The sequence below is a fragment of the Spinacia oleracea genome, chromosome 1 (genome assembly GCF_020520425.1).
Source record: "Spinacia oleracea cultivar Varoflay chromosome 1, BTI_SOV_V1, whole genome shotgun sequence".
Taxonomy (NCBI): Eukaryota; Viridiplantae; Streptophyta; class Magnoliopsida; order Caryophyllales; family Amaranthaceae; genus Spinacia; species Spinacia oleracea.
In genome coordinates this window covers 24173835-24190133 of record NC_079487.1, presented here as the reverse complement: position 1 = coordinate 24190133, position 16299 = coordinate 24173835, and the positions used below count along the sequence as shown (strand labels likewise).

The window sequence follows — 16299 nt, the reverse complement described above, 5'->3', positions numbered from 1 at the left end:
GCCAAAGGAAAAATTTCAGTTTCGGAGCTAAATTAAGCTTCCAGATCCATCTAAACTTCCATTTGTCGTCAGTTTTGGGGAGGTCGTGAGCAAGCCAGGTTGCAGATTTAACTGAAAAGTCCCCAGAATTTGTGCAGCCCCAGATGGGAATATCCTGAAGGTTGTTCACAGGAATAGGAATCCCTCTAATCAATTGGACCACATCAGGAGGAAGAACTGAATGTAACTTTGCAATATCCCAGTTTTTAGTCTCGTCAATGAAAAAGCTTACCGTCTTGCTATTGTCAATAAGATTCGTAGATAAACCCGGAAATTCAGCCAAGGCGTATTGACCAACCCAATTGTCTTTCCAAAAATTAATGGTGTTGCCATTCCCTAGTTTCCACCTTATACCTTTTCTAAGAATCTCTCTTTGATTCAGAATATTGGACCAGATAGGCGAGTCTCTAGATTTCTTTTTTGCTGAGAAAAAATTGTTATTTTGGAGATATTTCTTACGCATAATTTTAGCCCACATATTGTCTTCGTCTGTTAGGACTTTCCAACCGAGTTTAGCTATGAAGGCTCTATTTAGCGGATAAGTTCTTCGAAGGCCGAGACCCCCTTGCTCCTTGGGTTGACAGACCCTTTTCCAGGCGATAAGAGGGATTGCATTCCCTGCTCTGCTTTGGTTCCAAAAGAATTGACGGTGAAAAACATCCATTTGATGACATAGTTTTTGCGGAATCAGGAAGGAGGAGCAGATGTAGGCTGGAAGCGACTCAAGGTTACTCTGAATGAGAGTCATTCTTCCTGCTTTCGACAGAAAATTGGCCTGCCATGAGTTGATGCGGTTTTCATTTTTTTGCAGAATGCGCTGATAGTCTGCTTTGGTGGGGGTGAATCCCGAGAAGTGGGCGCCCAGGTATCTACCCAGCGACATGGATTTTGTCATGTTGAAAATGCTAGCAAGTGAGTCTCTCTTTGAATGAGTGATATTCTTTGAGAAAATAATAGCCGATTTATGGAAGTTGACGAGTTGCCCCGAGAGTTGACAGAAATCAGAAATGATTTTTAGAAGGTTATGGCAAGCAGAGCTTGTGGCTTTACAAAGGAGTAGACTGTCGTCTGCGAACATAAGACATAAGATTGTACTATAATTTCATTAATTAGTACTACTAGCTAGCTTGTGTATATTTTATTTGTACAATTATCTTAGTGAAAATTATCTACTTGATAGATCAAGAGGTATTGGCAGAAATATAGTTGGTGGAAATTTCAATATATTTATTTCTTAAAATCAAATGTATCAAAACAAAGATACAAACACATACATAGTACTACTTACTTACATAGTTACATTACATTAATATTGTCGAGAAACATAATTTTATTTAGCAATCGAAAATAACTAAGTAAGCCTTCGTTTAGGAGAGACTAGGAACAATATTGTGCTTTAACAGCCACTTCGCCATGACTTTGTAAGCGTGTTGCGTCATATGAACTCCATCCCAACTTACACTCTTATTAGGATTTTTGCATGCTGGAACTCCCCTCCCACACATATTTGTAGAATCGTAGTTGTACGCGTTATTTCCCCTCCCACAACAAGCCTTTTGTGTTGCATCCTTGTCAAATCCTGCATAAACATTCACAATAATTTCTTCAGCAATTAATTTTGAAAATAATTAGATTGAACAATTAATTATAAGTCAAATTTGTCAAAAACTACTCATACGAGTTTTTTTTAGAAACTAACTAACTTATCAAAAAAATGTTGTAAATTAACCTACCTTATAAAAATAATATATGTTGTATGATATTAATACATTTTGGGTTGACTTTACTGGGTGTATATACGAAACGGTAATTTTTGTGTAAGACCGTTTTACCGGAAAGACCATTTTGATTGCTTAACTAACTGTTTCTTTTGCTTAACTAATTAATTCTAGTGTTTAACTAATTAGTTTCATTGCCTAACTAATTGAATTTATTGCTTAACTTATATGATACCAAGATAGTCTTTTAGGATCTTTGTGTAAGACAGTCTTATATAAAAATTTGTATACACGAAAAAAAGGTAATTAAATGACACTTAATATGCATATAATAAAGTCAATCCCAAAATTTATTCTAACATAGTTAATTACAATATATTGTATAAGGAAAACTATACTAACCGAGAGAGGCGGCGTTCTGGAGGAGTTGTTTCAGAGCGGTAAAGTAATCTGCGTAGACGATTTTAACGGTTGGGTGCGCCATCTGAAGTTCTCTAATAGTTTGTTGCACGAAATCGTTTTGGAATACGGCGAAATCGTTCATTCCTCTGTGACAGTTGAGTTCATCATACATATTTGCGTCGTTTGATTGAAAAGAAGCCAGATAAATCGGCAAACATCCGATTGGGAAGTTCCCGGGAACGACTATTCGAGTGGCACCCAAACTAATTAACTCCTGCATCAACGAACAGTAATCGACATTAGCATATGTCGTAGTTCAACAATAGCACATTAGTACTGCATATATACAATTATACATGATTGTAATTACTAACATCCTATTGTTAATATATATTGTCGATGAGTGATGATAAAGGTTGCAAGTAGCGACAATATTTAGTTGTTACAATTTTACGTGTCGAAATTTAATTGGTACATATAGGCCCACGTAGGATATGAGTCATCATAATATTTTTACTATCAATGCAAAATTTATACTATGAAAATATGTAAATGAAGTAATCGGTATAAAGAAAGAAACAAATTAAAATATTAAGATTTTTCTACCTTTATTTTAAAGGTGTATAATAGGATATATAAAATAAATACTTTAGATTCCAATTTAAATTATGACATGTCATGCTTAACTCTATCACAATTCACAAAGCATATTATGTTATCCTCACCACATATTGGCAAGAAAAACAAAAAACAAGTAAAAATCTTTGAACATCGAAGAAAATAAGTCTCACCTCTACGGCTCTTCTGATATTGCCAACTACTTGGGGTACCATGCTACGTACTTCTTGCATAGTTTTCCCTCCGAAGAAAGCGTAATTGAAGTCGTTACCACCGGATTCAATGATAAAAAGCGCGTTGGCGAGTTTATTCTTGCAATCTACATAGTTCATACATAAAGAAATAAAGTTAGTATGTTGATAGATCGATAAAGAATTCGAATTGAATTACTCCATATTATTATAAACAACATATTTGATTGATTAACTTTGTAATTTAATACCAAGTATAATTTACCTGGAGGATTCGAACAAACAGAAGGAAGATGAGACCTAAACCATGCAAGTTGTACGGGTAATAACGAACTGCGGGTGGTCCGTGTAACAATTCTTTTTGCTGCTAAAGCGTAGGTGCTTAGAGCTGTCGAGCCAGCCACGGCGAAGTTCGCTCCGTGACTGAAGTCTCCTTCCTTGTTAAGGTATGCATCGAGGTACGGCAAGTTGAAGTATTCAGCTGGATTTCAAAATATAATTTACGGTTAGTACGTACGTAGTTTAATTTAAGGTTAGTCCGATCGATATAAATAATTTTAATTAGTAAAAGATTGTTCCATCTACAAGTATTTGTATCTTTAACGATATTCTATGTACAAAGGATCAAAAATCCCGTCATAAAATCTTTTTGCGATGGGGCTTACAACCAAATAAAGACATAAATAATCGACGGGATTTTTCATTAACGACGGTCCCGACAGAATTGACCTTTAAAGACGGAATTTCTCGTCGTTAATGGTACAATATTTTTAGTAGTATTAGAGATAATACGTAATTAATAGAATCTAAAACCTCAAAATAACAAAGAAAAGGATGAAACACATACCAAAGAAATCGATCATAAGACGTCCGTTAGAGCATCGTCCGGTAGGCTTGAGGAAGAAGCTTTGTCCGTATGGAAGTTTGCCACAGTTCGAACGCGCTCCAATTGGATTATCACGTATCAGATTACCGGTGTCTGAGATCGAATCTCCAAATTGATAAATAGCATTAATTTTGGGATTAATGTGATCATGGAGTGCATGGACCGGTACAACGGAAATAGTAAAGAAAAAGGCAGCAAGAACAACTAAGAGGAAGCTTTTTGTAACTTTTTCCATTGATAATAATAGATCGATCGATTGAACTATTTTGTTTTGTTTTGTTTGTAATAAGAGACTTCTCTACAAGCTTTTGTAAGACAATATTTTTTGTATCAAGGGCTAACTATATTTATAAGACTCTCCCTCTAAGAATCCGAAATAGTTTAGAAGTAGTAATTACGTATGATGGTCTTAATTATGGAAAATCATAAACTAACGGAAACTTCTTATTTCTTGGAGACTTAATTGCCGACTTAAGGTGCTTCGATTAAACGCAGTATTTTTTTTCTTCTATTAAGTATGGGAGACTTGGAGTGTAAGAAAATCTAATCTAATATGCGTACAAAAATTAAACCATTAAAAAACTAAAATATATAAAATCTCTAAATTATTTCTTTTTCCTGACATTTTTCTTTCCATTACATATAGAAATTAAACCAAAATATATAAAACCTCTCAATTATTTTTCTTGTTTTGTAGATTGTAATTACTTTTTTCATTCAATTGATTTAAAGTTGCTAAATTAATTGTTTCAACGACATAATGTTAGAGTTTAGTTTAGAGTTATACTATGAAATTCATTTGTTTCTTTACAATTGAAGGAGTTAGGTTTGAATATTATTGGTGTAAAATATTGTTAAATTGAAATTAAAATATAAGATTTTGAATAGGTTGATATGAGATGTGTGGTTTAAACTAAAACACCATTTCATCGAGTTCAGCTGTAAATAGTTTTAGTGCTATTTTGTAATAATACATATCTATCATCGCATTATCAGTTGTAAAATGGATGTATTTGATTTTATTATAAGGTTTGAAATTTTTTAAACCCTTAATTAATATAAAAATTCTGGCACCGCCACTGACCATATCCATGTTATAATTAACGTGGACCCGGGTATTTTAGGTATTTTATAGTTCACGTGATCTGAAAAAACCGCACAAACCATATAGTAACTCTTATGTTGATATAGTTGTATTTATATGTTATATAGTTACTCTACGCACGAACCATATAGAATTATCTGGCGATGGGTTACGTTGTAGTGCGCTGGGAATTTCCAGCGCTTGCTTGACCTCTTTGTGGTTTGTTCGTGCGGTTGGATTTTAGTAATTCGGACTTTCCCGTAGCTTAAATTTTACTGATCTAGTCCCTTTGTTTCAGCTTTTGTGCACTCAAACATTCATCCTTCCAACACGAAATTATAATTCGCGTTTTAGCCTTTGGTATTAGTTTGGTAAATGCTAGTTTGGGTCAGTACTTATGACCATACTCGATTGAACTTAATTCCGTGAAAACACCTTCGGCGCAATTTTGAATATGCGTATTTTAAGGTGGGTATTTTTATCCGGACTTACGTAATGCTTTAAAGCAGATGCGTTTTTTTAGTCCTTTGAATCAGTAGCATGAATATCCAACTCAACTTCTAATTGCTGACTTGATTGCACGAAACAAACAGAATAGGCTGGAAATTTGTAGCGTTGCTTAGTGCAGCGCTTTTATTTTGTGGCGCAGGCAGGGCAAGCGTTGCTAAATTCTGGCGCTTGACCAATCTATGTTTTAATTTTCAGTGCAATATGTGCTGTAATTTTCTGGCGCTCTTTTGGTGAGCGATGGAAAATTGTAGCGCAACCCTGGTTTGCGTTGAAAGTTTCTGGCGCATACTCCAAGGCTGTATAATTTATTCGATTCTCAGTTTTGATTATTTTTTTGACGTTTTAAGCGTTTTTATTGACTTTGGTAATGTTGTTGACCCTAAACTGTGTCTGGTTAGTTAATTTCACGTAGCACATAAGATTTCTACACGAAACTAACAACGAGCATGGATTCAGGTAAGAATGCACATTTAGTTTTATTCTGAGTCTCTAAAGTATGATAGGCTAGGTATCAAAATTGTACCAAACCTATCGTCAATTCCCCAACAGGCCTCGGTCGAAGTAGCCAGGTTCATGAACGAATTTCATCAAGGCCTATCTGGTGTATGCTGGAATGGCATGTACCGAGAATGGACCTAGGAGATGAGCGATTTGATTTGGGTGGATGTGCTACATTGCGAACGTGTCGAGCGGACAACATCCAAAGCGCGTGCACCCCCTGGGCTTATAGGTGTCCTTATTCCCAACTTTTCGAGATGTAACATGCCCAGGAAGCCAAGATTGGTATGCGGTTATGTCGCGATCGTTCGTCACATTGAATACTTCAGGTCGTCCCAACTTAATACGGAAATTATTGTGGCGTAGCTTTCGATTTCTTCTATACGTCTTCCTCACCAATCGCTACTTGCACAAATTAATTCAGAATTGTCCCCAGCGGAGTCGCCACTGTGAGAGGGTCGAAAAATAGGACGAGCGTACTCTTCCTAAGAAAATGGCTTGAACGACTTTCCCTTTGAAGGAAATAATGCCCTTGGTCCAAGTATGCATTCTATGTTAAGTCTAATAAATGCGGTTCAGTATTAATTAACAAGTTAATAATTCAGTGAGATCAAGTGAGCTGAATGCCTAGCTAGAGGCCGCTTCAGTTCAAGTGGAATTAATGATATTAATCCACAGCTTACTCTTGACTGAACCCGTAGGGTCACACAAATAGTACGTAAACGGATCAAGTATTTAATGGCATTAGATACTCCATCTATGGATATTCGGAATCGACGGATCTTGGTTTCAGTGGGAGCTGAGATCGTCACAGGCAAGAAATGAATACTCCGGAAACGATGATATTGCCGGAAACGGAAATATGGATCGTATCGGAAATATAAATATTATCCAAGTCGTAGATGTTGCCGGAAACGGAAACATGGTACGTATCGGAAAATATTATCGGAAATGGAAATATTGCCAGAATCGGAAATATTGCCGGAAACGGAAATATTGTCAGAATCGGAAATATTATCGGAATCGGAAAATAATTCCGGAAACGGAAATATTAAATATTTGTTCGAAACGGAAATTGATTCCGGAATCAGAAATATTAAATATTGTTCGTATCGGAAATGAATTCCGGAACCGGGAATTTAATCGGAAGCGTATCGTACGAATTAGCATCGGACGAGGCCTGCCGGACGAAGGCCCAGCACGAAGTCGGGCCATCGCCCAGCAAGCCAAACTATGACTAACTATGACTTTTCGAAGGTTTTAGTTTTTCGAATGCAAAATTTCGTAAATTTAAGATGTTAAATTAAATATTTGCGATTCTTGTTGATAAATCTTGAATTTTTGATTGACCTACTGCATATGTTTAACAAGTTTGAATGCCTAGTCTTGTTAATTATGCAATCTAATTTGTAATTATGATTAATTTGTTGAAAATTAGAATAATTTAGAATTAATTTGATTTTCATAATTAATTGTAATTAGAAACCTATGATTAAAAACCACCATAAAAATTGTAAATTTATGATAAATTTTAAATTTTTATGACCTAGACTTGAATCCATAACAATCGGAAATCAATTGGATAATAAATTTTCGATTTTTTTCGCCCTAAAATTATGAAATTAATAATATTTATTAATTTGTCATTAATTTTATAAATTTTAAATTTTTTATGCGATTCGTTCATATAACTTGCACGCACAAAGCAATGGACGCTTCGTGTTACCCTTAAGGGGTGTTGTATAATGCGGGCATGCGACGACGAGCAAGGGAGCTCGTCGCCCGTGCGGCACGAATGCAATGAGCAAGGGCGTAGTGCACGAGCACAAGGCAGCAGCCCTGCCTTGTGTCGTGGGCCACGAGCAGTGGACGAATGGGCATGGGCGAAGGGCGAGCCAAGGCAGTCGCGTGTGGGCAGCAAGCGAGCTGCGCCACAACGCGCACTGCCTCGCGCATGAGCGCGCAGCCTCGCGCGCAGCGAGCGCAAGCTCGCGTGCCACGAGCGCTGCGCCCAGCGTTGCTCGCGCGCACAGCGAGCGATGTCGCGCGCCCAGCGAGCGAGCTCGCGCGCACAGCGAGCGATGGCTCGCGCGCACAGCGAGCGATGTCGCGCGCCCAGCGAGCGATGTCGCGCGCCCAGCGAGCGATGGCTCGCGCGCACAGCGAGCGATGGCTCGCGTGCGACGAGCGCTGGCGCGCGCGCAGCAAGCACCACAGCGTGCGATGGCTTGCGATGGAGATGCAGCAGCTATGCGACGAGCGCATGGGCTGCGCGCACATGGCCAGCGATGGCTGTGTGCGTGCGGCCCATGGGCGTGCAATGCGTAGGGTGTTTGCGTTACGATTAGATCGTTTTGAATGTTTAATTTGAAAATTTCAGTTCACGTAATTTTAATTAATTTTAAAATTAATAATTTAAATTATTTTCATGGATTTTAATTTTGAATATTGTAATTACAATAAATTTTATTTATTCTAATTATTTTACTAAAATTAAAATCATGAATTAATTTAAACACGACTGAAATTAAATTAAACTTTTGGATTCAATTATAAATTTATATGAGCTTTAAATTTTAATTAAATTTGTATGTTTCCGGTTAGACTAGAAATACATTTTTATGTTTAAAATTAGTAAAGCATATGAATTTATTGGTTTGAGTGGGAGCGCTTTTAGTCATAAACTCTTGATTAGGTCTACAAATCCTTAAGGTTAAAACAACTTGATTAGAATTAATAAGGACTGAATAATTGGTAGATTATTGGTGCCCTTGATTAATTGCTGCAAATATTTACGTGATGCATAATGTGTTTTACTAACCAGCTAAGTGGGCCATTCATGATAATGAATGGGTGAATGGTATATATTGTATATGTACTGTTTTGCAGGTTATGAAGTGACTAGTATGGCCCAAATAGGATAGAAAATATGGTCTGCGTACCATTAATTTGAATGTAATTGGTCTAAAGAACCAAAGTTATTTTTCAATTCAAATATGGTCTGCGTACCATCAAATAGTTGTAATTAGTTATAGCTTATCCTATTTGAAGAAAATGGTGCCTCCCACGGAGATTTTCAAGACGGACTTTGAAGTTAAAGCTTCAAGATGAAGTCGGGCCATACTAGATCACAAATATCTTATGCATGTTTTAGGTTATTTATTGCTTTTAAATATGTCTTAAAATGCATGAGATCAAAAAGCTTGATTATGTTGCATGATTAAGGATTTTAGTTCACTTAAAATCTAACCAACATAGTAAGAGCCTTAAGTTCCAAACTTAAAAATTGAGTTAAAAGGTGCCATGCCAAAATATACACTTGCTTGGATATCCTTTACATCAATCTAGTAATAGTTTTCGCTCAGCGAGGTGTTACTTATTGGTCCTAAAGGGGCAAGGTACACAAATAATTGTGAGTACATGTTAGTTTTGGTGAAACTCAACGATATAAGTAAGGAGTCCTTTTATGTCGTGGCAAATTCGATAGGTTTACCTAATAAGTTCTTAGACGTACCTATCAACCAAGAATAGTTTCTAGACTATTAGCAAAAGGCTTTTGCTTACCTAAGATGTTCTAGGATTAAGTCGACAAACTGTGCTTAGTTCTTCAATGATTTTAGGATCTTGGAATCATTTTATTCACACCTGCCGGAACACATAATTTGAATAAAATGCTTAATAAACATTGAATTATGCATGTATGCTAGAATTTAAGTTTATTAAGAGAAACTGTGAATGGTTATTTATTTGTTTATTCTTTTCAATTGTAGTTTTTAATATGGCAAACAACAATTCATTCAACATTCGATCAATTCTCGAAAAGGAGAAATTGAACGGGAAAAACTTCCTTGACTGGCAAAGGAACTTGCAAATAGTTCTTATGCAGGAAGAAAAGGAGTATGTCCTAGATGAGGCGATGCCCGAAGCTGCAGGCGACGGGGTCACTCAGGCAGCCCTCAATCGTTGGATTGATGCCAACAAGGATGTGAAATGTCTAATGCTCGCCACCATGAGTGCGGATCTGCAGAAAACGTTTATCAACTCAGATGCTTTCACAATCATCAGTGAGTTGAAGAACATGTTCCAAGATCTGGCTCGAGTCGAAAGATTCGAGACTCATAGGCAAATTCTTGAGACCAAACTTAAGAAAGGCGAGCCCGTAAGTCCACATGTTCTCAAAATGATTGGACTCATTGAGAATATGAGTCGGCTGGATCAGCAATTTTCTCAAGAAATGGCTATAGACACCATCCTCCATTCTCTTCATAGCGGGTATGATCAGTTCAAACTAAACTACAGTATGAATAGTCTGGACAAAACGCTCACTGAGCTTCACGGTATGCTGAAGACCGCTGAAAAGACGCTCAAAAGTGATAAGCAGGATGTGCTTATGGTGCGTGGGGGCAAGTTCAAGAAATCTGGAAAGAAGAGGAATGCTAAGAAAGGTGGCAACAAGGCCAGCCCAACTAAGAAAACTGGCGCCAAATCTGCAAAGAGGAAGGTCAGTCAACCCACTTCTGAATCCGAATGCTTCTACTGCAAGAAGAAGGGGCATTGGAAGAGAGATTGCTTGAAGCTAAAGGAAGATCAGAAGAACGGAACAGTCGTTCCATCTTCAGGTATTTTCGTTATAGACTGTATACTTGCTAATTCAACTTCTTGGGTATTAGATACAGGTTGTGGCTCACACTTATGTTCCAATCCACAGGGACTAAGAAGAAGTAGAAAGTTAAGCAAGGGTGAAGTCGACCTACGAGTGGGAAATGGAGCACGGATTGCTGCATTAGCTGTAGGAACTTACTATTTGTCGTTGCCCTCCGGGCTAGTTTTGGAACTGGAAGAATGTTTCCATGTTCCAAGTCTTACTAAAAACATCATTTCAGTTTCTTGCTTAGATGCTAAGGGATTTACCTTTTTAATAAAAGACAATAGTTGTTCGTTTTATTTTAAAGAGATGTTTTATGGATCTGCTAGATTAGTCAATGGACTTTATTTATTAGATCACGACAAACAAGTATATAACATAAATACCAAAAAGGCCAAAAAAAAAAAAAAAAAAATAAAAAAAAAAAGATTCAGATCTCACCTATCTGTGGCATTGTCGATTAGGCCATATAAACTTGAAACGCTTAGAAAGACTTCAAAAGAGAAGGAATTCTAGAACCATTTGACTTAGAGGATTATGGTAAATGCGAATCATGTTTACTTGGCAAAATGACAAAGCAACCTTTCTCTAAAGTTGGAGAAAGAGCAAATGAACTATTGGGTTTAATCCATACAGATGTATGTGGACCAATGAGTACAAATGCTAGAGGTGGTTTCAGCTACTTTATCACTTTCACTGATGACTTCAGTAGGTATGGTTATGTCTACCTAATGAAGCATAAGTCTGAATCCTTTGACAAATTCAAGGAATTTCAGAGTGAAGTAGAGAATCAATTAGGCAAGAAGATTAAGGCACTGCGGTCTGATAGAGGCGGTGAATATCTGAGCTATGAATTTGATGACCATCTGAAAGAATGTGGAATTCTATCAGAGTTGACTCCTCCTGGAACACCACAATGGAACGGTGTGTCGGAACGGAGGAACAGAACCTTGCTAGACATGGTCAGGTCAATGATGGGTCAGGCCGAACTTCCATTAGAATTTTGGGGACATGCACTAAATACAGCTGCACTCACTATAAATAGAGCTCCGTCTAAAGCTGTCGAAAAGACTCCATACGAATTATGGTTTGGAAAGCCTCCAAATGTGTCTTTTCTTAAGATTTGGGGATGTGAAGTATACGTCAAACGATTAATTTCAGACAAACTTCATCCAAAATCTGACAAATGTATCCTTGTGGGCTATCCAAAGGAAACAAAGGGGTATTACTTCTACAATACATCTGAGAACAAAGTGTTTGTTGCTCGAGATGGTGTCTTTTTGGAGAAGGATCACATTTCCAAAATGACAAGTGGGAGAAAAGTAGACCTCGAAGAAATTCGAGTCGAACAACAAACTCTAGAGAATGCTCAAGATGACATTCAGGATGAAACTCAGAGATCTTTAGAAGAATCTGGTGAGAATCATGGTCAATCTAGAAATGTTACCCCGCGTAGATCGCAAAGATTTAGATCTCAACCGGAAAGAGCTATGACGTTCTATTACTTGAAAGTGATGAACCTGCGACTTACAAACAAGCTATGACGAGCCCTAGCTCCAAGCAATGGCAAGAAGCCATGCAATCTGAATTAGACTCCATGTCTGAAAACCAAGTATGGGATTTGGTCGATTTGCCAGATGGCTACCAAGCCATTGGAAGCAAATGGGTTTTCAAACTGAAAAAGGACAAGGATGGGAAACTTGAAGTTTTCAAAGCTAGATTGGTTGCAAAAGGTTACAGGCAAGTCCACGGTGTGGATTACGATGAAACCTTTTCACCAGTTGCAATGCTAAAGTCTATTCGGATAATGTTAGCAATCGCTGCATATTACGATTACGAAATATGGCAGATGGATGGCAAAACTGCTTTCTTAAACGGCGTTTTAACAGAAACTGTGTTTATGACACAGCCTGAAGGTTTTGAGGATCCAAAGAATGCTAAAAAGGTATGCAAGCTAAAGAAGTCAATCTACGGATTGAAGCAGGCATCCAGGAGCTGGAATATACGTTTTGATGAAGCAGTCAGTGACTTTGGTTTCATCAAGAACGCAGACGAATCTTGTGTATACAAGAAGGTCAGTGGGAGCAAAATTGCTTTCCTAGTATTATATGTCGACGACATATTACTTATCGGAAATGACATTCCTATGTTGAACTCTGTCAAGATTTGGCTTGGAAAATGTTTTTCGATGAAGGATCTAGGAGAAGCACAGTACATATTGGGCATCAAGATTTACAGAGATAGATCTAAAAGGATGATTGGACTTAGTCAAAGCACTTATATCAATAAGGTGCTTGATAGGTTCAAGATGGCGGACTCCAAGCGAGGCTACCTACCCATGTCTCATGGAATGACTCTAAGCAAGACTCAGTGCCCAAAAACACTTGATGAGCGTAGACGAATGAATGGGATTCCATATGCATCATTGATTGGTTCAATAATGTATGCTATGATATGTACACGCCCGGATGTTGCGTACGCACTCAGTGCTACGAGCAGATACCAGTCAGACCCAGGAGAGGCGCATTGGACTGCTGCCAAGAATATTCTGAAGTACCTGAAAAGGCACAAAGATGACTTCCTGGTCTATGGTGGAGATGATGAATTAATTGTTAAAGGCTATACGGACGCAAGTTTCCAAACCGACAAAGATGATTTCAGTCACAGTCTGGGTTTGTCTTCTGCCTCAACGGAGGAGCAGTAAGCTGGAAAAGTGCTAAGCAAAGCACCATTGCGGATTCTACAACTGAAGCGGAGTACATTGCTGCACATAAAGCAGCAAAGGAAGCTATATGGCTAAGGAAGTTCATAGGTGAACTTGGTGTAGTCCCCTCCATTAAAGGACCAATAGCCCTGTATTGTGACAATAACGGAGCTATTGCACAGGCAAAAGAGCCTAGACACCACCAGAGAGTCAAGCATGTACTTCGTAGATTTCACCTTCTACGAGAGTTCGTTGAAAGAAAAGAAGTCGAGATAAGCAAAATTGGAACTGATGACAACATATCAGATCCATTAACTAAACCTCTGCCGCAGGCGAAGCACAACTCGCACACTGCAGCTATGGGAATCAAGCATATTGGAGAATGGCTTTGATGTCTCTGTTTAATGTTTTAAAGTTTTAGAGTTTAAATCTTTGTAAAACATTATTGGTTAATCATTCACAATAAATGAAAAGAATTCATTTTGCCATTTAATTTGTGGTTTATTAAATGATGTGTCCCTTCAATTTGACGATATATTCAAGATAGACTGCCAGGACCAGTCCTGTGACTAAGAAATGTCTATCAAGTGAACTTGAATGTCAAAGGTTGAAAATGGTCCCTAGTCGGAGTTTTCTATAAAATTGGACGCATGGAAAACGTTAGACGATTAGAATGCAAGATGACTAGTAGTTCTGTTTCTTGAACTATGTGGACATGGCAATGTTATAATCATTTGCATAGATACTTACTTTGGGAAGACTAGTATCGGACAAGACCTATGAAACTTTACTGTAAGAGATGAAAATCTGTCATAAGTAAATTTCATTAAATTATTAGACACTAAATCCTCAATACCTGAGTGATTTGAGATTACTTGTTTGAGAACTGGTTGCTTTGACGTTGACCAACCGTCGCACCGTAAAAGGAGGCTATAAAGGCAACGCTCAGGTAATCACCTATCAAACGAAGTCTAATCTCAAGATCGCAAGATTGGGATTGTCCTCCCATAATTCGGGATGAGATGCTTAAAAGTTGTACAAGGCCACTCGGAGAGCTAGAAACTGTGAAATGCATGGCCGTGCTCGGATGAATCATAGGCTATGATTATCTGTTTATTTGATCAGTTGAACTCTGAAACCGAGGAACACCTCTGGACATAATAAGGATGACAACTCTTACCTTATGTTCAAGAGCAAGCATCGAGCGACAAAGGAATTAGGAAATGCACACTTGTCCCTAAGGACAAGTGGGAGACTGAAGGAAATAATGCCCTTGGTCCAAGTATGCATTCTATGATAAGTCTAATAAATGCGGTTCAGTATTAATTAACAAGTTAATAATTCAGTGAGATCAAGTGAGCTGAATGCCTAGCTAGAGGCCGCTTCAGTTCAAGTGGAATTAATGATATTAATCCACAGCTTACTCTTGACTGAACCCGTAGGGTCACACAAATAGTACGTAAACGGATCAAGTATTTAATGGCATTAAATACTCTATCTATGGATATTCGGAATCGACGGATCTTGGTTTCAGTGGGAGCTGAGATCGTCACAGGCAAGAAATGAATACTCCGGAAACGATGATATTGCCGGAAACGGAAATATGGATCGTATCGGAAATATAATTATTGTCCAAGTCGTAGATGTTGCCGGAAACGGAAACATGGTACGTATCGGAAAATATTATCGGAAATGGAAATATTACCAGAATCGGAAATATTACCGGAAACGGAAATATTGTCAGAATCGGAAATATTACCGGAATCGGAAAATAATTCCGGAAACGGAAATATTAAATATTTGTTCGAAATGGAAATTAATTCCGGAATCGGAAATGTTAAATATTGTTCGTATCGGAAATGAATTCCGGAATCGGAAATTTAATCGGAAGCGTATCGTACGAATAAGCATCGGACGAGGCCTGCCGGACGAGGGCCCAGCACGAAGCCAGGCCATCGCCCAGCAAGCCAAGCGCGCCACACAAACAGCCACGCCAGGCCCAGCGCAAGGCCAGGCCCAGCAGGCCGTGGCAGCGCGCACAGCGCGCGCAGCGCGCGCGGATACTTGCGTGGGCTTGTGGCTCGCGCAGGCCTCGCTGCGTGGGCTGCTGCTCGCACGCACGCATGGGCGGCCCATCGAGGCTGCCGTGTGTGTGTGCGTAAGTGTTTGTGTTCGTGCACGTTTCCTAAAACGTGCAGAGTTCGGTTAATGATTAAATTCCTAATTCTATTTGATAAATTAATTAAATTAGAGTTCTTGTAGGATTCTAGGTTTAATTAATTTGTATCTGAATAGGATTCCAATTCCCTTTCCATAACCCTATAAATATGTGGCCTGGGTTCACAATTTATAACGAGTTTTCAAAGTATTCAAAGTGAGTTTTTGAGAGAAAAATTCAGCCACACATCTTGCTCAAAAGTGCCGAAAATTCTAGTACCTTAAGGGCGATTCTAGTTGGTCAATCTTAAGGCGGATCCGGACGTGCTGTGGACTATCTACGGAGGGACGACACTTGGAGTCCTAAAGACTTGTTCTTGCTCGGTTCGGGCGCAGCTAGGGAGGGCACGCAACAAAGAGTATGCATCTAAATTATGCTATATGATTATGTGTAAATAATATGTAATCCTGGGTTAATGGTTGTTTCCGCATGATTTATGTAATATCATATGTATCATAACCTAACAGCGCGCGCCAAGGCCATGGCCTCGCTGCGTGGGCTGCTGCTCGCACGCACACGCATGGGCGGCCCTCGTGGCTGCCGTGTGTGTGTGAGTTTGTGTTCATGCATGATTCCTAAAACTATTAGAATTAGTATATGATTAAATTCCTATTCCTAAAAGGATAAATTAATTAATTAGAGTTCTTGTAGGATTCTAAGTTTAATTAATTCGTATCCTACTAGGATTCCAATTCCCTTTCCATAACTCTATAAATACGTGCCTAGGGTCACATATTTTCAAGAGAAAAATTCAAGTATTCAAAGTGAGTTTTGAGAGAAAAATTT

The 16299-nt window shown here is 38.4% G+C and overlaps 1 protein-coding gene across 1 annotated transcript; it reads right to left on the bottom strand.

The window, feature by feature from the left end:
- Positions 1-1245: 1245 nt before the first annotated feature.
- Positions 1246-4173, bottom strand: LOC110776795 (acetylajmalan esterase-like). Its single transcript, XM_021981359.2, has 5 exons — positions 3816-4173; positions 3234-3449; positions 2951-3096; positions 2160-2433; positions 1246-1618 (listed from the first exon to the last, which is right to left on the bottom strand). Exons 1-5 carry the CDS (start codon positions 4087-4089, stop codon positions 1407-1409), a joined length of 1122 nt encoding a protein of 373 aa, XP_021837051.1. The 5' UTR covers positions 4090-4173; the 3' UTR covers positions 1246-1406.
- Between the last annotated feature and the right edge of the window lie 12126 nt (positions 4174-16299).